Source organism: Moschus berezovskii, chromosome 10, assembly GCF_049115385.1.
Source record: "Moschus berezovskii isolate FMDL1 chromosome 10, NW_MosBer_1.0, whole genome shotgun sequence".
NCBI lineage: Eukaryota > Metazoa > Chordata > Mammalia > Artiodactyla > Moschidae > Moschus > Moschus berezovskii.
Window position 1 is genome coordinate 73,189,009 of NC_142469.1, and position 24,693 is coordinate 73,213,701.

General features: G+C 37.3%; 1 protein-coding gene across 2 annotated transcripts in view; it reads right to left on the minus strand.

Moving 5' to 3' along the window:
- The window catches only part of PTPRK (protein tyrosine phosphatase receptor type K), a 643,642-nt gene that overhangs the window by 94,235 nt on the left and 524,714 nt on the right, over window positions 1-24,693 (minus strand). For both annotated transcript variants that reach the window (XM_055433578.2, XM_055433577.2), the window contains exons 12-13: window positions 19,478-19,751; window positions 16,740-16,776 (exon numbers count right to left, since the gene is read on the minus strand). In XM_055433578.2, the coding sequence (XP_055289553.2) occupies window positions 16,740-16,776; window positions 19,478-19,751 (311 nt within the window). The remainder of the gene's footprint in view (window positions 1-16,739; window positions 16,777-19,477; window positions 19,752-24,693) is intronic.

The following is a 24,693-nucleotide window of genomic DNA, read 5'->3' on the forward strand; positions in this document are numbered from 1 at the left end:
TCCTAAGTCCAACAAAGTCAGCCTAGGTGCCCAAACAACACAATCGGCTATGTAGTACTGTACTGTAAAGGTTTCAGTACTTTTCATACACAAAAAAAGAACATAAAAAACAAACACATACAAAATAATTAAGAAAACACTAAATCCTACAGTATCTTGAAAAGTACAGTAGTAAGAGTACAATAGCTAGGATTTAGGGGCTGGTAGCAGTGGCAAGCCACTCCAGTACTCTTGCCTAGAAAATCCCATGGATGGAGGAGCCTGGTAGGCCGCAGTCCGCGGGGTCGCTAAGGGTTGGACACAACTGAGCGACTTCACTTTCACACATTGGAGAAGGAAATGGCAACCCACTCCAGTGTTCTTGCCTGGAGAATCCCAGGGACGGGGGAGCCTGGTGGGCTGCCGTCAGTAGGGTCACACAGAGTAGGACACGACTGAAGTGACTTAGCAGCAGCAGCAGTACCAGCAATATCACCACTGCTTTTATGCTTGCTTCTAGACATCTTAGGATTGAAATAAAGATACTGTACTCTTTACAGTATTGCACAAAAAGTACACAAAAACACAACTGCTTGTAGAGGATGCATACACATGATGTAAGTTAGACATGTGAACTACACGTATGTGACTGGATATGCAAACACATGTTCAGGTCTTTGAAAGTTTGCAACATGAAGGTTTGCATTTAGGGAACTTACTGTAACAGCAATGGACAGCGACGAAAACACTGTCCTTTTGAATTTACAATATGGAAGGCAAGTCTGCACACACAAACATCTATCACCAAGAGGTTTAAAAGGACAATCTGTGTATTTCATTTCATTTTTACTTAAATTGTAAACTTCCTTCTGCTACCACCAGGGTTATGCAAAATGTGGTGACAATCACTTTGTCACCATCACCATGGTATTTGCAAATGTGAATTTCTGCATTTCCTAAAACAAGCACTTGGAGATGGAAAACTCTTTCCCAGTAAATTCAGCAGGAGGTCTAAAAGTAAAGACTAGAAAGTGAAACGTGAAGTCGCTCAGTCGTGTCCAACTCTTTGTGAACCCATAGACTGTAGCCTACCAGGCTCCTCTATCCATGGGATTTTCCAGGCAAGAGTGCTGGAGTGGGTTGCCATTTCCTTCTTCAGGGGATCTTCCCAACCCAGGGATCGAACCCTGGTCTCCCACACTGCAGGCAGACGCTTTACCATTTGGGTAACAAAGGAAAAATTAAACAAGATTCCAAATTTTAAAGTTTGGTCGAGATTCATAAAAAACAGCAGGAGACAAATCTAGAACTGTTTATATGTCTTGGTGATAACATTCATTTTCTGTCTTTAAAATGAAAACATAATAAACTATATGTACTCAAGCAAGTGGCATTTTTTTATATCTAGGATTTGCAGAATCTGAGAAATTTTTATTTTTGAAAGAAATTAGGATTTTACCATGATTTTTATAAGGATAATTGGTGTTCCATAATTTACTTGAGAAAACTGATCACAAAAATACACACTTTACTAATCTAAAAGTTTTAAATACATAAAACAAATTAAAAATGTAATTCACTATCTTTTCCTCCCATCACTCACACATAGTGGTCACTGCTCATTCAACAAAGATCCAATTAATATTTGACTCTTATGCTGTTTATTAAATCAGAGAGATAATCTTTAAAGTAATCCACATTTCATTAAAAACTGAATAGAATGCATAATTTCAGACACTAAACTGATAGAGGATAAAGGATACTTTGTCTATTATGGGGTAATAATCATAAACCAATGCACTATAACACTCTGCAAATGTGTTTCAATGAGGCCAAACTGGATTTAAATCTTTTATTCCTACAATAGGATAAACACAGAAAAAAAAAGAGAGGCAGAGTTCATGCTACCATAACACTGCAATAAAACTAATGTATTCCTTTTGATGTGGGGATTCTCTCTAAAGAGCTGTTTTTAATTGCTAAGAATAAAAAGAATTTAATTTTCTATCGTGCAGCATTTGCCTTTTTCAAAATCAAAGGATTAAAATAGGGAATCAGTACTGACCTGCTTTGTTTGAAAATATTTTCTCCCATTCTTAGGGTTATCTTTTTGTCTTTTTATGGTTTCCTTTGCTGTGCAAAAGCTTTTAAGTTTAATTAGGTCCCATTTGTTTGCTTTTATTTTATTTTCATTACTCTAAAAGATTATGAAAAGGAGAAGATGGGTCAAAAAAGATCTTGCTGTGATTTGTGTCAGACTGTTCTGCTATGCTTTCCTCTAAGAGGTTTATAGTGTCCAGCCTTACATGTAGGTCTATTTTGAGGTGTTTTTTGGTGTGTCTATGGTGTTAGGGAATGTTCATTCCTAATTTCATTCTTTTCACATGGAGCTGTCCAGTTTTCCCATCACCACTCTCTGAAGAGACTGTCTTTTCACAATTGTATGTTCTAGCCTCTGTATTAGATTAGGTGACCACAGCTGCATGGGTTTAATCTCTGGGCTGTCTGTCCTGTTCTATCAATCTATATTTCTGTTTTTGTGCCAGTACTATGCTGTCTTGATCACTGTAGCTTTGTAATATAGTCTGAAGTCAAGAAGCCTGATTTTCTTCAGCTCCATTTTTCTTTTGCCGGATTGCTTTAGCTATTTGGGGTTCTTTTGAGTTTCCATACAAATGGTACATTTAAGTGTTATAATTCTGTGAAAATCCTTTTGGTGATTTGATAAGGAGTGCATCGAATCTGTACATTGCTTTGGATAGTATAATTATTTTCACAATACTGATTTTTCCAATCCAAGGACATGGTATATCTCTCCATGTGTTTGTGTCATCTATGATTTCTTTCATCAGTATTTTATAGTTTTCTGAGTACAGATCTTTTGCCTCTTTCAGTTCAGTTCAGTTCAGTTCAATCGCTCAGTCGTGTCCGATCTTTGCAACACCATGAATCACAGCACGCCAGGCTTCCCTGTCCATCACCAACTCCCGGAGTTCACTCAAACTCATGTCCACAGAGTCGGTGATGCCATCCAGCCATCTCATTCTCTGTCGTCCCCTTCTCCTCCCGCCCCCAATCACTCCCCAGCATCAGAGTCTTTTCCAGTGAGTCAACTCGTCGCATGACGTGGCCAAAGTATTGCAGTTTCAGCTTCAGCATCAGTCCTTCCAGTGAACACCCAGGATTGATCTCCTTTAGAATGGACTGGTTGGATCTCCTTGCAGTCCAAGGGACTCTCAAGAGTCTTCTCCAGCACCACAGTTCAAAAGCATCAATTCTTCGGCAATCAGCTTTCTTCACGGTCCAACTCTCACATCCATACATGACCACGGGAAAAACCATAGCCTTGACTAGACGGACCTTGGTTGGCAAAGTAATGTCTCTGCTTTTTAATATGCTATCCAGGTTGGTCATAACTTTCCTTCCAAGGAGTAAGCGTCTTTTAATTTCATGACTGCAATCAGCATCTGCAGTGATTTTGGAGCCCAAAAAAATAGTCTGACACCGCTTCCACTGTTTCCCCATCTATTTCCCATGAAGTGATGGGACCAGATGCCATGATCTTTGTTTTCTGAATGTTGAGATTCAAGCCAACCTTTTCACTCTCCTCTTTCACTTTCACTTTATTCCTAGGTATTATTCTTTTTGTTGCAATGGTAAATCAGATAGCTTCCTTAATTTCTCTGATTTGTCATTGTTCAAGAGTATATAGAAATGCAAGAGATTTCTGTGTATTAATTTTATAACCTGAAACTTCAAACTCACTGATGAGCTGTAGTACTTTTTCTGATGGTATTTTTAGGATTTTCTATGTGTACTGTCATGTCGTTTGCAAACAGTGACAATTTTACTTCTTTTCTTTAATTTGGATTCCTTTCTTTTTCTTCTTTGATTTTCAGGGCTAGAACTTCCAAAACTATGATGAATAAAAGTTGTAAGAGCAGACATTCTTGTCTTATTCCTGACCTGAGAGGAAATGCTTTCAGTTTTTCACCACTGAGAATGTTGTTTGCTGTGGGTCTGTCATGTACAACTTTTATTATGTTGATATAAGTTCCCTCTGTGCCCACTTTCTGAGTTTTTACCATTAATGAGTGTTGAATTTTGTCAAAAGCTTTTTCTGTGTCTATTGAGATTATCATATAGTTTTCATTCTTCAGTGTGTTAATATGGTGTATCACATTGATTGATTGGTGTACTTTAAAGAATCCTTGCATCCCTGGGATAAATCCCACTTGATTGCAGTGTATTGTTTTTTAATGTGTGTCCTTTTAATGTGTGTGTTCCTTTAATGAATTCAGTTTGTTAGTATTTTGTTGAGGGTTTTTGTGTCTCTGTTCATCAGTGATAATGGCCTGTAATTTTCTTTTCTGTGTGAGATATCTTTGTGTGGTTTTGGTACTAGAATGATGGTGGTCTCATAGAATGAGTTTGGGAGTGTTCCTCCTTCTGCAATTTTTTGGAAGAGCTTGAGAAAGATAAGTTGTAGCTCTTCTTTACATGTTTGATAGAATTTATCTGTGAAGCCATCTGGTCCTGGACTTTTTGTTTGCTAGAAGATTTTTAATCACAGTTTCAATTTCATTATTTATGATTGGTTTGTTCATATTTTCATGTTTCTTCCTGGTTCAGTCTTGGAAGGTTGCACCTTCCTAAAAATGTGTCCATTATTCTAGGTTGTTCATTTTGGGGGGCATGTAGTCTCTTATGGGCCTTTGAATTTGATGGTAGTCTCTGGAGCTTGGGTGGACAGAGGATTCCATGGCTTAGAAGTGGACAAGCATGCTTAGATGGGTGCCCCTCCTAGCGCCCATGGAGGCATGAGGCTGGCTGGTAGGGAAGGAGGTTGCAGGGGAGGCACCCCCCCTTGCATGCCACTCAGCAATGGTACCTTGTTTCTGTAGTGACCCAGAGAAGTGCTTCTATAACTTCCTCTAGAAAAGTCAGAAGTGCTTCTGTAGCTTCTTCTGAAAACATTCCCAGTTGTGGAACTCCTTACTCCTGTCCCTTCATGCTGTCTCTTCACAGCTAGCAGTTGTCCCCTCCCTGGGTCCACTCCCCAAACACCACTTTCCATCACTCAGCCCTGGTCTGCACCAGGAGACACAGGACTCAGGCTGGGGTGTGCAGGCAGCAGCACGGAATATAGGCACAGTTCTTACTTTGTCCTGCCTTTCACAGACCAGTTGCTGCATTTCTCATCAATCCTCTTTCTGCCCTAGCTGATTTTCCCACTGTGAATGGGCTTTTCTGAGTGTGGGAACCTCTCTTCACTTTCAGTTACCCTCCAGGAGTGCTGGTCCCTTCCTGTTTCCTCTTTTGGTTTTTTCTTTCTTTCATCCTATGTGGTTGCATGGAGATTCTTCTTGTTCTTTTAGGTGTCTGATCTGCTAGTGTTTAGCAGGTGTTCTGTGATAATTGTTTCATTTTTAGATGTATTCTTGATGTAGCTGTGAGGAGATGTAAATTCCATGTCCTCCTATTCTGCCATCTTGACTCTTCCCCAATATTCATATTTCTACTGACAGTTTGTTAAAGGCAATCCAAGCTTTTCCTGTCTTGCTCCTCAAAATTTTTCTAAGCCTCTGCTCAATTCCAAAGTCATGTCCATATTTTTCAGTAACTGTTTCAGTGAGACTCATCTTCCAGGTACCAAAATTGTATTAGTTACTTTTTATGCTGTAACAAATTGCCATACATTAGTGTGCTAAAAAGCACAAATTTATTATCTATGGTTTTAGCAGTCAGAAGTCCTAAATGAATCTTGTGTGCTAAGTCACTTCAATCATGTCCAATTCGTTGCGACCCTATGTACTATAGCCTGCTGGCTTCTCTGTCCATGGCATTCTCCAGGCAAGAATATTGGAGGAGGTTGCCATGCCCTCCTCCAAGGGATCTTCCTGACCCAGGAATCAAACCCACCTTTCTTATGTCTCCAGGATTGGCAGATGGGTTCTTTTCCACTAGTGCTACTTGGGAAGCCCATAAATGAATCTTACAACACTGAAATTAAGATTTGGCAGGCCTGTGTTCCTTCTGGAGGTTCAAAGGGGAAAATTGTTTTTCTTGCTTTTTTTAGTTTCCTAAGGCCACCTGTATTCGTTGGCTCATGTTAATATCCTATGTATAACAAGGTTGTGTATGCTAGCATTATTTTCAATTTAAAAAAGTATTTTATTAAAAAATAGAGTAAATGCTCTTCAAATTTCTGTAACTTCTGCAAAATAAACTAGTAAAATTCTTAATAGACAATTGCTAAAATTATAATAAAATAAATATAATAATAAGCAAATAAAGTTCAATTGGCTTCTTAAAACAGATTAAAAATCATCACTGGCCAGAAACTTCCCATCAGTAACTTTGCAGTTTTTGAAAGCTTCCCATTGCTTTAGAATACTTATATAATATACATACTTACATTACATATACAATTTTTATTCTATTTTTTATTGTCTTCACTTTTTAAACCTATTTTTCGCATAAAGAATAAAGGTGAAAATTAATATTTGAAATAGTGATATTAGTAACTCAAGCAAAATTTTTCGTTTTACATTTTTTCCCATTCTAATAGTGTAGCATAATTTAGATGGAAGGGAAGCAAAAACTGACAAGACTACCAAGAAGACGAAGTTTTTATCCATAAAGAAATCAAATACTTCAAATTAATGTCCAAAGTATGTTAATAAAATAAAAATGCAGTAAAAAAACATGACTGATACATCTATAGGCATTGAAAAATGGAATAATTCTAGAAAACAACAACATTCATTCCAAAAAGATCGCATCTGTATTAAATATCAGGCATGGACTTCACAAATAAAAGCAGACACCGCCCTTACTCTCATAAATCTTACAGTCGATCTAGACAGATCTTTATCCTAAGAGATTTCTGAATAATATATAATTTGGAGAATCATTAGCCTTTGACTTCACTGTAGAAATATTACATTTTTATTCTACTATAGTTTTTTGAATGCAAAAGGGATATTTTAGCTTTGCAAATAAGTTGAAAAAATCTACTAGCTGCTACTTTTTAATAACTTGTTCTATTTTAAAAGAAAAAATTTACAATGATAAGGTCTTTGACAGAGCACAAGGTAATACTGCTGCCTAACAGAAGTTAGTTCCAAGCTATGAACCACAGATTTAAGCTTTATTAAAAGTGTACTTGTTCCCTGCTTGGTTTCACTTAGATATAATTTCATTTTCCTCAGGCTGTAGTCTATTACTAATATACTTTCTTGCAACTCCCTCCCTTCTGAGTTGAAGAAAAATGAAACCTCAAATTAGACTAATTTTTGAAAACGAGGACAGACATACAATTGGCTGGAAGAATGATGCACAGTTTTTTCCCCTTGCAAGAGAAAGGAGAATGAGTACCAGCAAGAGTACTTGGGCATTCAGAAGGAAGAACAATAAAATTATTGTCACTGATTACAAATTTTCAGAAGAGCTGGCAGCTTTCTCAAAGATAATTCAATCCTAGGGACCAATAAAAGCCCGACCCCGTCCAGAATTTCTTACTCACCAAACTAAAGTATCACAGTTGACCTCAGACTCCATCAGTATGTGCTCAGTTGCTCAGTTATTTTTGACTCTTTAAGGCCCCCTGAACTGTAGACTGCCAGACTCCTCTGTCCATGGAGTCTTCCAGGCAACAATACTGGAGTGGAGTGCCATTTCCTACTCCAGGGGTCATCCCAACCCAGGGATCGAACCCACATCACTTGCAACTCCTGCACTGGCAGGCAGATTCTTCACATTAGCACCACCAGGGAAGCCCCTCCATCAGCATAAAAAGCAGTGTAAGCAGATCTGAAAATTTCTTTCTGATGCTTTACCATTTCCTTCCACATATACCTGGCAAAATATAAAGCATCTTTGTACAATTTAAGAAACTAGGGTTAAGATTTTTAGAGCCTGAGACCCAATTAAATACATTTTTTTCTTCAGACCTCACTCCTACTTTCAAATCTTCCTTTGTTGCAGTTGTAAAGATACAATGCAATAGTGCAATTTAAGAGCCGAGATTGTTGAGATGTACTCAAGTTCATCTGTGATAAATACAGTGGGAATGAATTCAGTCAAAAAGATTCCACACACATGGTACAACCAAATGGAGCTTCTATGGTATTCCTGTAACTTCTTGACAGACTTAGAGTTCTTTTTCTTCTCATGCTTGTTATTTCGGAATGCCTGATCACTTTAAAAAGCACTTTTACCCATCTGCACACTCAGAGAAAAGGGCACCAATGAAAAATTTGACAAAAGCAGCATAAGACAAATTAAAACTATTCTTTTCTTAAAAAACTAATCTTATCCAGTAATTAGAGGAAAGAAAGCATAGGAGGGAAGAAAGAATAAAGTAAATAAAATATCACCAGAATTTATATGTTTTGTCATATATTATTAATAAAATCTATCCACACCTACACTTGTGACAAGTAAATTTTTCTTAATATTAGAATGCAGGCTTAAAATGTATGCTAGCACTGAAGTCACATTATTTTGAGGGATTGGCAAAGATCTATATCATCATTGTTTAACATAAGTAATACTCTGAAATAATACTGATCTGATTTAGACCATTCCCGGGATGGGAACTTACAAGAGTTAAACGAACACCTTTCACAATTACAGGTCAACTTTGGGTTTATCAAAAGAATAAATAAGCTGAAACTAAATAAATGGGTGAATGGAGATATGCATAATTTAGTGGTTGGAATTCTCTTCCCATGGCTTCTCGGAGAACCATGTAGGTTCTTCCTTCCCAGCTCTCAGGGACTCAGTTAGGATAAATCCTACCAAAGTACCTACAGGAGGTCAATGGATTCCTGATACTCTATAAAGAAAGCTGAGTGCCAAAGAATTGATGCTTTTGACTTGTGGTGTTGGAGAAGACTCTTCAGAGTCCCTTGGACTGCAAGGAGATCCAACCAGTCAACCTAAAGGAAATCAGTCCTGAATATTCATTGGAAGGACTGATGCTGAAGCTGAAATACTTTGGTCAACTGATGCAAAGAACTGACTCATTGGAAAAGACCCTGATGCTGGGAAAGATTGAAGGCAGGAAGAGAAGGAGGCAACAGAGGATGAGATGGCTGGATGGCATCACGGACTCAATGGACATGAGTCTGAGTAAACTCCAGGAGCTGGTGATGGACAGCGAGGCCTGGAGTGCTGCAGTCCATGGGGTTGCAAAGAGTCGGACATGACTGAGTGACTGAACTGAACTGAATTGATGCTCTAGACTGACACCGAAAAAGAGATTCCATACTTTTAAATGTCAATTTTATTTTTCACCACTATTCCTCAGGGAAAATAAAAACCAAACATCAGTTTAAACAATACCTGCTGCAAGTAACAGATTACCCACCACTAGTGGTTTTGATAATAAGGACTTTTATTTTTTTCACATTTAAATATATGGTTTAAGGAGTTCCAGCAATGGGTAGCTCAGCTGAGTTGTTAGGTCTCTGAGTTGGCTTGTTTCCTTTGCTGTTCTACTCTTGTTAGTCAATTTGGCTCTCCATTTTTAAATATCACACCCCTGCAACATAATGCTCATGGTAAGATGAATGGGTCGGTGGTTGTCTTTGCCATCTCTCCTTCTAAAATTCAGGAAGAAAACATTTTCTGAGAAGCCCAGTGATTGATCTCAAAGTGTAATCATCTGAGTAGCAGCAGAATCAGCGTCGGCATAAGCCTGTGAGAAATGCACATTCTTGAGACTCTCTCCAGGCCTACTGATTCAGAAACTCTGGAGCTGATGCCCAACAATCCATTTTTCAAGTCCTCCAGGTTGTTCTGACTCAAGCTAAAGTATCGTGTTGTTGTTGTTCAGTGCTCATTCATGCCCGACTCTTTGAGACCCTATGGACTGCAGCATGCTGGGCTTCCCTGTCCTTCACCATCTCCCAGAGCTTGCTCAAACTCATGTCCATCGAGTCAGTGATACCATCCAACCGTCTCTGTTGTCCCCTTCTCCTCCTGCCTTCAGTCTTTCCCAGCATCAGGGTCTTTTCTAATGAGGTGGCTCTTTGCATCAGGTGGCCAAAGTATTGGAGTTTCAGCATCAGTCCTTCCAATGAATATTCAGGACTGATTTCCTTTAGGATGGAGTGGTTTGATCTGCTTGAAGTCCAAGGGACTCTTAAGAGTCTTCTCCAACACCATAGTTCAAAAGCATCAATTCTTCAGCGCTCAGCCTTCTTTATGGTCCAACTCACATCCATACATGACTACTGGAAAAACCATAGCTTTGATCATATGGACCTTTGTTGGCAATCACTAATTAAGAATCTGATTCACCCCCTGAGGCTGAGGCCACCTGCCCTCTGCTCTGAGGACTCCTCCCCTGCATGGGTTCCTCCCTTGTTTCCTTCACCTTAACAGTGTCTTTCTCTGATGTTGTTGTTCGGTCTCTCAGTTGTGTCCAATTCTTTGAGGCCCCAAGGACTACAGCACAGGAGGCTTCACTGTCCTTCACCATCTCCTGGAGCTTGCTTAAACTCATGTCCATTGAGTCGGTGATACCATCCAATCATCTCTTTCTCTGTTGTCCCTCTTTCTCTGATAAACGTACACAAAAGAGCAATGCCCTAGATACACGTTTCCTCATCCTCTACCCTAACCATATCACATATGTGTTTCTGTCTGGTGTGTTTCCCTCTGCTGGAATTTAAGTTCATAGAAGTTACGACTTTGTCTATATTTATTCACTGCTCTGTCCTCAGAACCTAGAATTTTTAGTGTATAACAGGTATTAGATAAATGCTAGATATATGGCTGGCATATTGATATCCAAATGAAATTGGAATAAGTCAAAGAATTGTTAAGGGGTAGACAAACAGCAGTTTGCCAAAGCAAACTACTTAACAAATGGAGATCTGGAATAAAATCATTCCTGATTGGAAAACTTAAGTGTTTGTTATAATGTAAAAAAATAGCTGTATTTCAGTAACTTAAGAAAAGAAACTCCTTTCTCACCTTAAATGCTCTGTTCCAATAAATTCACTTATATTACACTTTTCTGTTTAATCAGATTTGATACCTTTTATTGGAATGGACAGATTTAATCAACATAGAAACCACCATAAAATTAAAAATTTAAGTTGCCAGTTTTCTTCTAGAAAACCAAAAATTCATCTAAGGGAAAACTGAACAAAATATAGGTTCAAAGTGTAAATTAAATTACTTATATAAACAGATGATAATACTTTCAATTTCATATCTTATTTCTTAGTTTTATTCTAGGGAATTATTTGATATCTTGATTACTCATCAACGCTTGCTTGCCCATAGAATAATTTTATGTAAATGAGTACATGGTTGCATAAATGATGATTTCATATTAAGAACATTTTAAATGATATAATAGTCTAGTGTTGTTTAACACAGATAAAACATATTTCCAGAGAAGTACTTTCTAAAATCCATTGAGTGATTTCCATTATAATTTATATATTATTTTCATATTTAAATCTAACCATTAAAATAGCACTCACTGCATAAAATTATCATGGTATACACTCTTTACGGTACCATGGTACCAGATTCTTAGCTGCTAATTTAAAAACAATTTTATGGATGTATACCAATTTAGACCATTATATGTAATTATAAGTAAAAAGACAGAAAGCAAACCAATAGCAGCCTAAAACAGTGATGTTTCAGTGATCAGAGAGACTTGTGCATATACATGTTGAGTATTCAGGTTGCACATGCTCTTCACTGGACAAGTGACTTTTTAAGGTTGCCTCCTTTTCTTAATGTACCACAGGAACGTTTCCTGAGACTTAGTCTCCTTTTTGCTTTTCAAAGATAACACTGGACTAAATTTCTTTTTGTATGTTTATAGTTTTGGCTTTGGATATGCTATTTGATAAATGGTATGACTTTCATGATTTCTAGGGCAATTTATATTAAACATTTCCACTCTATTCCCGACACATATTGTCTCAATGATTCTTAACCTAAATGTGAGTCAGAGAGCAGGATCAATGATGCCACCAGCAATGACCCTAACTCCCAGAACACTTCTTTTACCTCATAATACATATTCATATCACTATTTATTTTAGAAATTATGACATTGATTATACATGATTTCTCTACCAGTCATGTAAACACCTGTTTTCTCTTATGCGTTGCCTTCAATGACTCTTCTGAGAAAGCAGGAAACACAGGACGATTTTTAGAATAATTTTCACAAGTCAAAATATTTTCAAAATGATCCTGCTGTTCCATTGTATGGGCTAATTGCTCTTGGCTTTTAAATTCTTTCACATTTCCCCAAAGACTTTGCAGTGCCCTAAGTCAGTATGCTGCTGCTAAGTCACTTCAGTCGTGTCTGACTCTGTGTGACCCCATAGACGGAAGCCCACCAGGCTCCCCGTCCCTGGGATTCTCAGGCAAGAACACTGGAGTGGGTTGCCATTTCCTTCTCCAATGTGTGAAAGCGAAAAGTGAAAGTGAAGTCGCTCAGTCGTGTCCGACCCTTAGCGACCCCACGGACTGCAGCCTACCAGGCTCCTCCATCCATGGGATTTTCTAGTCAAGAGTACTGGAGTGGCTTGCCATTGCCTTCTCTGTAAGTCAGTATAGTGCACACAATTGTAAGTATATAGTTTAATAGGTTTTTGCATATATATAACCTGTGAAATACCCAATCATCCCTTGCCCAGAAGGTTCCTTCATCCCTCCTTAATCAATATGGTTATGTCATTTAGTAAGTGTATCTTCAAAATGCCCTGCTGCAAAAGTTATAGTTTTCATACTGAAAAATTTTATATACCATAGCTGACTATACTTGTATGTTGTGAAACTCTGCAGGGCAGGAATAGAGACACAGACATAGAGAACAGACTGCAGACACAGCAGGGGAAGGAGAGAGTGGAACAAATTGAGAAAGTAGCATTGAAACATGGACATTACCATATGTAAAATAGATAGCTAGTTGGAAGTGGCTGTATAACACAGGGAGATCAACCCGGTACTCTGTGACAACCTAGAGGGATGAGATGAGTTGGAGGGTGACAGAGAGATTCAAGAGGAAGGGGACACATATATTTTTATGGCTGATTTGCATGGTTGTATGGCAGAAACCAATGCAACATTGTAAAGCAATTATTCTCCAGTAATAATAAAAATGGTTTTAGAAAAGGCAGAGGCACCAGAGATCAAATTGCCAACATCCGCTGGATCATGGAGAAAGCAAGAGAGTTCCAGAAAAACATCTATTTCTGCTTCATTGACTATGCCAAAGCCTTTGACTGTGTGTATCACAATAAACTGTGGAAAATACTGAAAGAAATGGGAATACCAGACCACCTGACCTGCCTCTTGAGAAACCTGTATGCAGGTCAGGAAGCAACAGTCAGAACTGTACATGGAACAACAGACTGGTTCCAAATAGGAAAAGGAGTGCATCAAGGCTGTATATTGTCACCTTGCTTATTTAACTTATATGCAGAGTACATCATGAAGAACGCTGGGCTGGAAGAAGCACAAGCTGGAATCAAGATTGTTGGGAGAAATATCAATAACCTCAGATATACAGGTGACACCACCCTTATGGCAGAAAGTGAAGAGGAACTCAAAAGCCTCTTGATGAAAGTGAAAGAGGAGAGTGAAAAGGTTGGCTTGAAGCTCAACATTCAGAAAACTAAGATCATGGCATCTGGTCCCATCACTTCACGGGAAATAGATGGAAAAACAGTGGAAACAGTGTCAGACTTTATTTTTTTGGGCTCCAAAATCACTGCAGATGGTGATGGCAGCCATGAAATTAAAAGACGCTTACTCCTTGGAAGGAAAGTTATGACCAACCTAGATAGCATATTAAAAAGCAGAGACATTACTTTGCCAATCAAGGTCTGTCTAGTCAAGGCTATGGTTCTTCCCGTGGTCATGTACGGATGTGAGAGTTGGACTGTGAAGAAAGCTGATCACCGAAGAATCGATGCTTTTGAACTGTGGTGCTGGAGACGACTCTTGAGAGTCCCTTGGACTGCAAGGAGATCCAACCAGTCCATTCTAAAGGAGATCAGTTCTGGGTGTTCATTGGAAGGACTGATGCTAAAGCTGAAACTGCAATACTTTGGTCACCTCATGCGACGAGTTGACTCACTGGAAAAGACTCTCATGCTGGGAAAGGTTGGGGGCGGGAGAAGGGGACAACAGAGAATGAGATGGCTGGATGGCATCACCAACTCTATGGACATGAGTTTGAGTGAACTCCGGGAGTTGGTGATGGACAGGGAGACCTGGAGTGCTGTGATGCACGGGGTCGCAGAGAGTCGGACACGACTGAGCGACTGAACTGAACTGAACTGAATAATAAAATGTAGTCAGGTAAGTTAATTTTACCTTAATAGTGTGGTTTTTTTTTTCTATGTAAAAAAATGCTAAATGATTATAGTAATTATGGTGATGATAAAATATCAGTTAACTCTTAACTCAAAGCTACACTAGGCACGATTTAGACATTTCATATATACACACTACTTTAATCTTCACAATAATAGTAAGGGGTAGGTACTCTAACATTCTTATTTTTAGAATGAGAATTTTATTTTATTTTGTTCAACTTAAAAGAACAGTGAGAAGGGGCAAGGGCAGGATTTGAACCCATTAGTCTGGGGCCAGATTTCTTTCACTCAAGAAACAACACTGTCAACCTGAGAACCAGAAGCACAGCAAGTTGGATTTCTAGGCAAAGAAGAAATTCCCATAAATGGACCATATCTTATTACCTCTGAGTCTCTGGCAAATATTCTATGCCACATGGTAAACCTGATTTCCTTAATCTCAATTCTCCTGCAGTCAAAATATCATATGCTATTGGTCATCATAATTTTATTTGTATTGAGTGAGGGACAAAATAACACTTGCTGCTGCTGCTAAGTCACTTCAGTCGTGTCCGACTCTGTGTGACCCCATAGACGGAAGCCCACCAGGCTCCCCCGTCCCTGGGATTCTCCAGGCAAGAACACTGGAGTGGGTTGCCATTTCCTTCTCCAATGTGTGAAAGTGAAAAGTGAAAGTGAAGTCGCTCAGTCGTGTCCGACCCTTAGCGACCCCATGGACTGCAGCCCACCAGGCTCGTCCATCCATGGGATTTTCTAGGCAAGAGTACTGGAGTGGCTTGCCATTGCCTTCTCCGAAATAACACTTAAGTGTATATAAATGCAAATAGTTAGCTTAACAAGAAAACTTAAAATTTTAGAATCATTTACGGCTCAGATGGTAAAGAATCAGCTTGCAGTCTAGGAGATGCAGGTTCAATCCCTGGGTCAGGAAAATCCCCTGGAAAATGGAATGACTACCCACTCTAGTGTTCTTACCTGGAAAATCCCATGGACAGAGGAGCCTGTTGGGCTGCAATCCATAGGACTGCAGAGTCGGACTGAGTGACTAACACTAATATGCATATTTTAAAAACTTCTTAAAGGCTGATATGAGACCATTTTACATTTCTGGTTTTGTTTTAAATCTGAGAAACTTAGGACCTAAATGCCTTCTGCTATTATATTCTAAAAATTTCAATTTTAACTCTTGATACATACGCCAAGTGTAAAATAAAATGCCTATACACTTCAGGCATCTATGTATGCATTCTCTTTTCCTTCATTTAAGTTTGTTTTATTTTTAAAAATATCATGAGGAATCCTAGTATTTGAATTGAAAAGCGTATATTACTTTCTCTTCTGTGAAGCTTTTTTATTACTCCTCATGAGTCAAGGGAAAAGTCTTTTGTTATTGCCTTTACAAATCAAGAGTATAAAACAAATGCTTAATTGAGCAGATTGATGATTAGATGGAGAAAAATGATGAAAGGAAAGATGCCAGCACAAACAGAATATGGCCATTCATTTTTTTACTCTAAATGAATCAACTAGTGCTATGAATGGGGACCTAATACTAATTCTGGCAGCAAACTACCCAGAGCCTCAACCCTCTGCGGAGCCCTATGTCTGTGTGCGGACAGCTTTTTCTCATTTCTCTTGCTAGAATACACCAAGTAGCTCTCTTTCCCTGTTGGCACAGTTACATAACTCTTAAATGAAGGATTATAAAATAGTGGAATACAGGAGACTTTCTCCCACTCTGAACTCTAAATACTCATTCAAAGATGAAAATGCTCTCTCTTAAAGAAACAGCGCAACTAAACTATAATATGCAATGTCAGGAGAAATAGCCCTGGCTGTACCCAGACCTAATTTCTTGGCAACAGTTGGATTAAAAAAATTTTTTTTAATAAAAAAGGAAAGAATCTTCAATCCAACTACTCTACTGATATGGACCTGTTTCCATCCTTACCCTTACATATGCCTAGACTAGCTCAGTCTTTTATGTTTAATCGTCTACAACCAAAAGTAACAGTGGTTGTTAAATAAGGAATTTGTTGTTTTGAGCAGATATTGCTGAGGTTTTCATAAAAGGTTGGCTAATCAGCAGCACAAGACCTCTCAGACACTAAAATGACAGAAACAAACCCTTCTGAAGTTTTCTAAATCCTTCTTATTGTCATAACGAGATTCCTCCAGTCAAGTACTAGGGGATGAAAAGTAGCACACCATTACTTGTTAAAGACACCCAAGTGAGTCAGAAAACTTGGCTGGCAGTTTACCTGGGCCCAACTACAAATACTCGGTAACAGAAGTGCCACATTTAATTAGCCCTGAAGGAGGGAACAAAGCTCTTTCATTTTAGAAAGTTGGCAAATGGAATTTGGAAAAAAAAAGCAAACCTCTTACCTTTGGTAGCAATTCGTACACACTGGGTTTTAGTTTCCTGACGGAATAAAAAAAAGTCAGTTATAAAAAAATGAAAATAGTTATAGGTAATATTTCCTATTTCATAAACTACAACTAGTATGAAGATTAATCTGGGGTTAAAAGTAGGTTTACAAAGAATAGAATCACAGCGTTAAAGACACTATTTTTTAGATTTTTTTCACAGAGATTTCTAAAAAATCTAAAATAACTTTAAAAAACTAGTATTTTCTAAAGACTTAGGTATCTCTGTCTACCTTGTAATGATACAGGTTATCTTGCTGGGACAAACAATCCAACATTCTATTCGAATTTATTGTCCTTTTTGAATGATCATAAAGAAAAATATATTTGAAAAGCTAATACAAGTCAGACCCAAATATAAATTTCATGTTCATCTCATAACTGTAGATTCAGACCAAAGCTGAATACTAGACAGTTTCGCTTTGATTCTAGCATGATTAATGAGCTAAATGATGAAAGTCTTAAAACTGCATCACAGTTGCAGTATATTTCATCTGCTCTTTTTTAATTTAGGTGTTAGGGATTAAATATTTCTTGGTGGGATTATTTTCTTCCTCTTGCTAGACAGATGAGATCAGGAATTAGAAGGAGAAATGGGAAAGGACAAGACACTTCAGAATTTAAAAAAATATTTTCTCTTCCTTTTGTTTTTAAATGTTGTGGGATAGTACTAGGAGGGTGAAACACACTTCGAGGTCTGCACTTCACTCCTCCAAAATTTAGTTTATTCAGTTTATATCTTTGAATATGTATCCTTGAATCCAAGAGGTTGGATAAGATGTTAAAGGCGGAGAACACAACAGAGGCTATTTGTTTTCAAGATGTGTATGCAACTCCATCTTGAGTAGTTTTATAGATAGATAAACCAAGACTTTATATACTTTCCTCTTAAGCATTTGGTATTTTTAAATTAAAGTAAAGCATTGAGGGGGAAATTAGTAATTAAAAATGAAAATCTGCACTTTTATTATTTAACTGTGACCTGAAGCCTTCACAGTACACTCCAAGAGACTGTTTCACAGTACCATAAAGGCTCAAAGGAATTTTAATTTCTTAAAAGCAATTGCTGTTAACTCCATCAGGATTATCGGTCTCTGTTGGTAGGAGCCATGTCAATATTAATACTTTTTCTCCAAGATAATTGTGAAACATACTATTGCCACTCTGTACTTTGATTAAACCACATGTAGATATATTAACAATTAGAAGAGAAAATTCATATCAAAGCTTTTAAAGAGTGCCAGAGAAAATTCTTTATAAGTAACAGACATTCATTAACACTTCTCTTATATCACAGACCAAGTTACAAAAGTTAATTCGGAATCTCTCACCTCTCTAAAGATGAATATCCAAACACAGAACTATGCTACTTTATACCCAGAATGGAATAAAACTTCTGTGGTTGTCTCTTTTTTGAGCAGCCCCATCATGGAAGTGGTACGGAATGATGTGTGGGTGGAAAGTAGGCAGCTGACTCCTACTTATACAAAAATAAACTAGAAGATGAGAAGAGCATTTTTAACCATGAGCAGCCTCTGGCTTTGAAGTACATCTTAGAAGATGCTGTGACATTTTCCTTTCCATATACTGTAATCCAACTATACAAGTAAGCACAAAGATAAAGTTTTCATTCAAAAGCAGCCAGTCAATACCCTAAGTTCTCACGATCCCTTACAGAAATGCAAATAGATTACTATGTCGTGCAATGAAATGATTCCAGGATATAATAGGACCGCTGAATTGGATATTCCACATCATCTCCCAGGTACCCATCTCAGGGACTCAATTCCTCAAACCCAACAATTTCCTATATAGCTACAAAGTACATAAAATTGTCATTCTTCTATTGAATTTTAAGTTGTAGAAGGTTTCCATTCTCAATTTTTTTTCTATACCTCCCTGCAAAAAAAAATTAAACAAAATATGCTTTAGGAAAGAAAATCTTTCAGGAGAACAGCATGAGACATGAAAGCCCAGGTTATTTCCCTACATGTGGAACCGCTGGTAGTTTCTAACTTCCTGTTGTGTTGACCTCTTCAATATTCATTTAGGAGCCGTGGCAGTGTTCAAAAACAACTGTGTCCAAAATGGGAAAAGGAGGGGCAGCCAGGGAATGGAAAACAGACTTCTCTAACCGCACAGCATCCTGCCATCGCCAGGCTGCCTTCTGTTTAGGTTCTGTCAGATATACCACAGGCGCCCTATTACTTTGTAATCAGAGAATTGTTACCAGTTACTTACTCTTTGGCTTGTACCCCCTGAAAACTTTATAAGGGTTTATTAGCCTGCTGTGGAACACGCATTCTGTTTATCCTGCAGTAAATTTAATCTCCTGAAGTGTGCCACTATTGAGCAAAAAAGACAGAACAATGCCCTATGTTTATAGGGACTGGAGGCCTGGCAATAGTACACCCATCTTTTCAAATCATTTTACTCACAATTGCTCTTGTGGGCTTTCCTGAAGAGGGCTCAAAGAGAAGCAGTTACTAGGAAACAGGAATCCTGTGCAATATAACTGGCATGGAGCCCCACCCCTACAGTAGGCCCCAAACTGTGCATGCTGCTAGGAACAGAAACAACACCCCCTACACATTGAATTTTTTTCTTCCCCTGACAAATGTTACTGAGTATTTATAAAATTTGACTGTGGCTAATCCTCAGGGCAGTGAAAAAGCAAAATCTTGGAGGATGCTCACCTTCTCCACACTACTCATGGCTTGGAAATAGATGTTGTATCCTTTGCGTGGAGCCAAAGGGGGGTTCCAAAAGCCCTGATAGGTTCTGTTATCACCCACTGTGAATGGGGCAGGTTCCGGAAGATTCCCTGGGGGCAGTTCAGCAGCAAAGTAGTATGGTGCACCCCCACTCATGGCATTTTGGTACGTGACAGGAATCTGGTAGCATTCCATGGCTCCGGTTTCTCTCTTGGTTCGGTGGGGGTGCAATTCCTCCACAACAATCTGATAGGCACTTTTTGGAAAAAGAAAAGGAAAAACAAAGCACACAATTAGAGATTCTAGATACTGAACTTTCTCAAAAAAAGGAATGGGGTGTTTAATATCAACACGCAATGTTTTAGTCTTTAAAGTCAGTCTTAACCTCCTGTATTCTGATTTTCAAGCTCTTTTGCAATAAAATAGCATTTCACATGGTTTCTGCTTCCCCCCAACCCCAATATAATCACTAAGGACCGGAAAAAAAAAAAAGGAAAGAAAAGACAGATTACCATAGAACTCTGTACATTTTTAAATGTTGAGAGATGAGATCCCTTAATAAGGAAACTGACATTAACCAGAGACATATCATACTAAGTTTTTTGTCTGATATTTTAAAATGTTTAAAGTTAACATTTTCCTTTGAAATCATAGCGTGGAAGGCCTCGCTCCAAGGCTCAACAGAGTGACTGCCTCAGGGCGGGGCTGGAAGCACCAGTTTGTGGTTGTCATCACGCTGGAGACAGGATGTGCTGACAGGCTTCTCCACCTCTTGACCTTGCCACGGCATCGACACTGGCTCAGAGCTATGCAGATCTAAAGCACAAGTGACATGCTGCAATATGGGCACAGATGGACAGAAATCTGTCCTCGCCGCTGAAATAGACTGCCTCCTTCTTTTAGAGTTGTTAATAATAAAATGGTGCAAATTGTAGAAACAGATGGTATTTGGCCTATTAACGCTCAAACCTAAAGCTTCTAATACCTTTCTTAAAAGTCTTAAAACTTTTCTGTAATAGCTAGTCTTTTACAGAGAAAAGGAGAGAAAATAATTCAACTTTAAAGTAACTATCTCTCCACTAATTAAAATTTTAATTCAATTTCTGAAACTGGTATAATTTTCTCTATAGGACATTCTTTAGGAAAATATACATTTTCTTAGGTAATGTACAAAATTTGAAGGTAATGTACATCTGAGAAAATGGACATTATTAATGTATTGTTATTTTATTGTATGTTACATATATATAATGAATTTTTGAAAAATATGTAATTTAAATTCCTGACAATTCTGAGAAAGTACTATGGTCACATATAAATTAAAAATAAGTCAGTTGTGTGTAGGGCTGTGTGTTTGAATATTGAATTTCCAGGCAAATTAGATCATTCTATATAGAGAAAATAGTTGCTATTCCATACATCTCCAGCAGTAATAGAACATTTTCTTTAATGAACTTCCAAAAAATAAAGGAGAGAAAGAGAGAGATAAAAGTTGCATCTAAGACAATAAACATTAAATTCTATGCTAGTTTAGAATCGAGTATAAAAGTTTAACTTAATACATACTCCATCATACTTACAAACAGGAAAGTTGCACAGATTAAGAGAAAGGAGATTTGTATATTAAAGATTTTCTTTTCCTCCTAATTATTTAAGTTCCCATTTTCCATTAAAACTGTGTTAAGAAATAGGTAGGTTGGTATCAATCTCCTTTCCTTTAGAAATAGGACAGAAATTGTACTAATGCCAGAAATTGAGATTTCAGAAAGTAAGTAAGGCAGAATTCTATGTTATTTGAAATTATCCATACTGCATCATTCCCTATACCTCTGCCAAGTTGGATGTCTAAGCTCCAAGGAATGCTATTGACAAGATACATGCTCTCTGAGAGGTATGTGGAGCAGGCACTTGTCAATTTTAAAATACAGGGAAACATAAGCATAGCCCTTGGAGAGAGAGAGAGAGAAGATCATAGCTGACATATGTTATGTTAGGCAAGCCCAGTCTTTTCTTTTTCTGCTTATTTTTAATTTAGAATCCATATTTGTATGTTATACGTCTGTATATCCTATGAATACATTCATATATGTGGGTAAACTTGCACCTGCACACGACTTGAATAAATCTAACCTTATATTCTTGTCCTAATGGACAATATTGATAATTACTCAACCTTGTTAATCTTTAACTTAATCTTTAAAAATAAATTCCTTGTTAATTAGCCCACATCTCTAGAAAAATCCAGAACATCTAGTGAACATTCAGTCTTAACTAATTCTATTAAACTGACAAAGGTTGTACAATCCAAATTAAAGAACTACACACACGACAGCTTGTCTCTTCAGATCAATAAGAACAAAAGCAAACTGCTGAAGTTGGAGAGGAATAGGGGAAGACAAGTCTGCTCTTTGGGAAAGATCTTGAGATGGAGCTCCAAACTAAACTTATAAAGTTCATTTTAAAAATAAATTTTCTTATCTCCCTTATTCAATTTGTCTGAGTAGGCTGTTCTTTAACCATATACTCCTCATTTTTCTAACGTTGTTTTTTCCCTGATACTTATCACTACAAATTAATTAAAGGGCAGAAAGTAAGAAATAAGAAATCAAATTAAAAGTTATTTGACTGATTACATGAAATTGGCCTATGCTCTTTCATCCTTGTGGTGCCTAATTACCTAATGGTACTTAAGTCAAGCTAGATCTAAATATTATTTGAGTTTAGTACTCTGGCAATTTTAAATATTCCAAAGCCACATGAATAATTTTATTCACTCTACCTATATTTCCTATTTCCCCATTCTTCTTAATTACATTTTAAAAATATTTCTATAATTAGGTTAAAATCAATATACTGACATCATGAATCTTCACTCAACACTCAAAATATGATTTCTTTATGGTAAAAAACTAAAGATGATTTCACTATACTATACTTTAATATGATTAAACATTGGTATGGAATCATTTTTAGTTTTTTAGGAGGCTAAATAATGACTTCTTTCATACAACTTCCCTTCAGTTTTAAGACTTTAAGAAAATATACATAGGGATTTTTGCCATTAACTCAAAGCAATTATATGATAGACATGGTAGATATTCTTCCTGATTTAATGCTTAAAAATGCTGGATATGAAGTCACAGTTACCTTTGCCTTCCATGGATTTTTTTTAACCCATTAGTAAGTAAACCCTCTGTGATTCTGATTTAAGTTTTAGCTTGTATGATTTCTAGATGATACCAAGTCAAAAAGTATACAATGCATACTTCCTCATTTTTTAACTGAAAATGTCTCCTTAAAGCTTTAGGAGAAATTCCCTAGCTCCAATGTTTTACAATTCCTCTAACCAACAAACCTCCCAAGATCTCATAGCCACCATTTTTCCTATTGACTGCCCCAATGCCAACATTCTGATAATCCACAGAGTAAAGGCTTAATTACCATATTTTAAAATTAATTTTTATTGGAGGATAGTTGCTTTACATAATTATCATTTTGATGTCCATCACATTTCCTGCTCCCCATCTCTTCACTCCTTAACCATGCAAAGCAGGTCTCTCACGACTTTCCTATTTCCATAAGAGGAACTACTAGTTTAAGAATCAACAAAGCTCAAAACGTTGGCATTAATGTTAACAAATTTTATTTTTAATCATGTTCTAGCTCCCTTGCAATATACGATTTCTTCTCATCTCAATTGGTTCCAGCATTAGGGAAGTATTGATAAATTTATGATCACATATTACTGGCCTAGTTTCCTTGCCTTCCTTTTCTCCATCACGTAATCTAGGCACCCACCTATCGAGCCACCCATTCAGTTATTTTTTTAATATTCCCTATACGAGCTGTCCATGGAGAAGGCAAAAGAGAATTATTTTCAATAATGCTGATATTTTGGTCAAACACCACTTTGAACATTAACTACTAATATTCCATTTTGTCGAAATTATGTGATGCTCTCCCACTGTCAAAATCTGTACTCATTATACTGGTGTTAATATCTTACCACATTCTTAAATCTCCATCTTGCTCTCCCTACCTTCAAATACATATTATCCCATTCAAACTTGTGTCACCATTGTTACCTAAACATTTGCAAAATACCATCAGAATAAACATTAATTTAAAACAACATCTATTTGATTTTACTTGGACCATAAGACCTGTGTACTCATAAAATGGGGGAAAAATACTATTTCCAATTTTGCTTAAATTTCAAAGCATTTTTATCTAGAATTCAAATAAGTTTTCTTGTGTGACAGTGGTGAGAAAAATCAGGTGCAGTTATTTAATCTCTTTAAAATTCTGGGATGAAATGAAATGTTCTGCAGATGAATGAAGATAGTAGTCATAATGTTTCAACTTGTGTATATGTGACCAACTGACCCAGGCAATAACTCTAACATACAAGGTTTGAACTCCAGCTAAACCCAGTTCTGTATTTTGATCTGTATTCCTATTAAGCTATCTTGAGTGCTAAGCCACTTCAGTTCTGTCTGACTCTTTGTGACTCCATGGACTGTAGCCTGCCAGGCTCCTCTGTCCATGACTTTCTCTAGGCAAGGATACTGCAGTGGGTTGCCATGCCCTCCTCCAGAGGATCTTCCTGACCCAGGGATCAAACCCACATCTCTTATGCCTCCTGCACTGGCAGGTGGGTTTTTTACCACTAAGCTGTCACTGGGCATCAAACAATTTCTTTTTCTAATATAATTGTGGGGAAAATGATGGTTTTAATGGCATTTCATGACTATGTCCTAATTATCTAACTTAAAATATATGGTACTTAATATTCTAAAATGCAAGAATAGGTATTACCTACAAAATAAACATTTAGTTATACCCTAGAATAGGTAGTTTCTTGACAGCTTAAAGTAGGTTGAGCTTATATCTGGAAAAAGGTGTGATAAAACACACATTCATTTATTACATCTTACAACAAATGGAATTCCCCATTGAGGAACTCTTCTCTTGTGCTTTTGCAACATTCCACTGCTATTTTCACTATTTGAAAACACAGCTATTTTGGGTCAGTCTTTTAATAACTGGGACATTCTATGAATTCTAATTTATAATTATATCTACTCAGGTTAAAATTTGAATTTATTTAAGAAATATATAAAATGTTTTAGAAAAAATTAAATTATGCATTCTAGGGAAATGATTCCAAATGTTGGTAATTAAATTATGCATTCTAG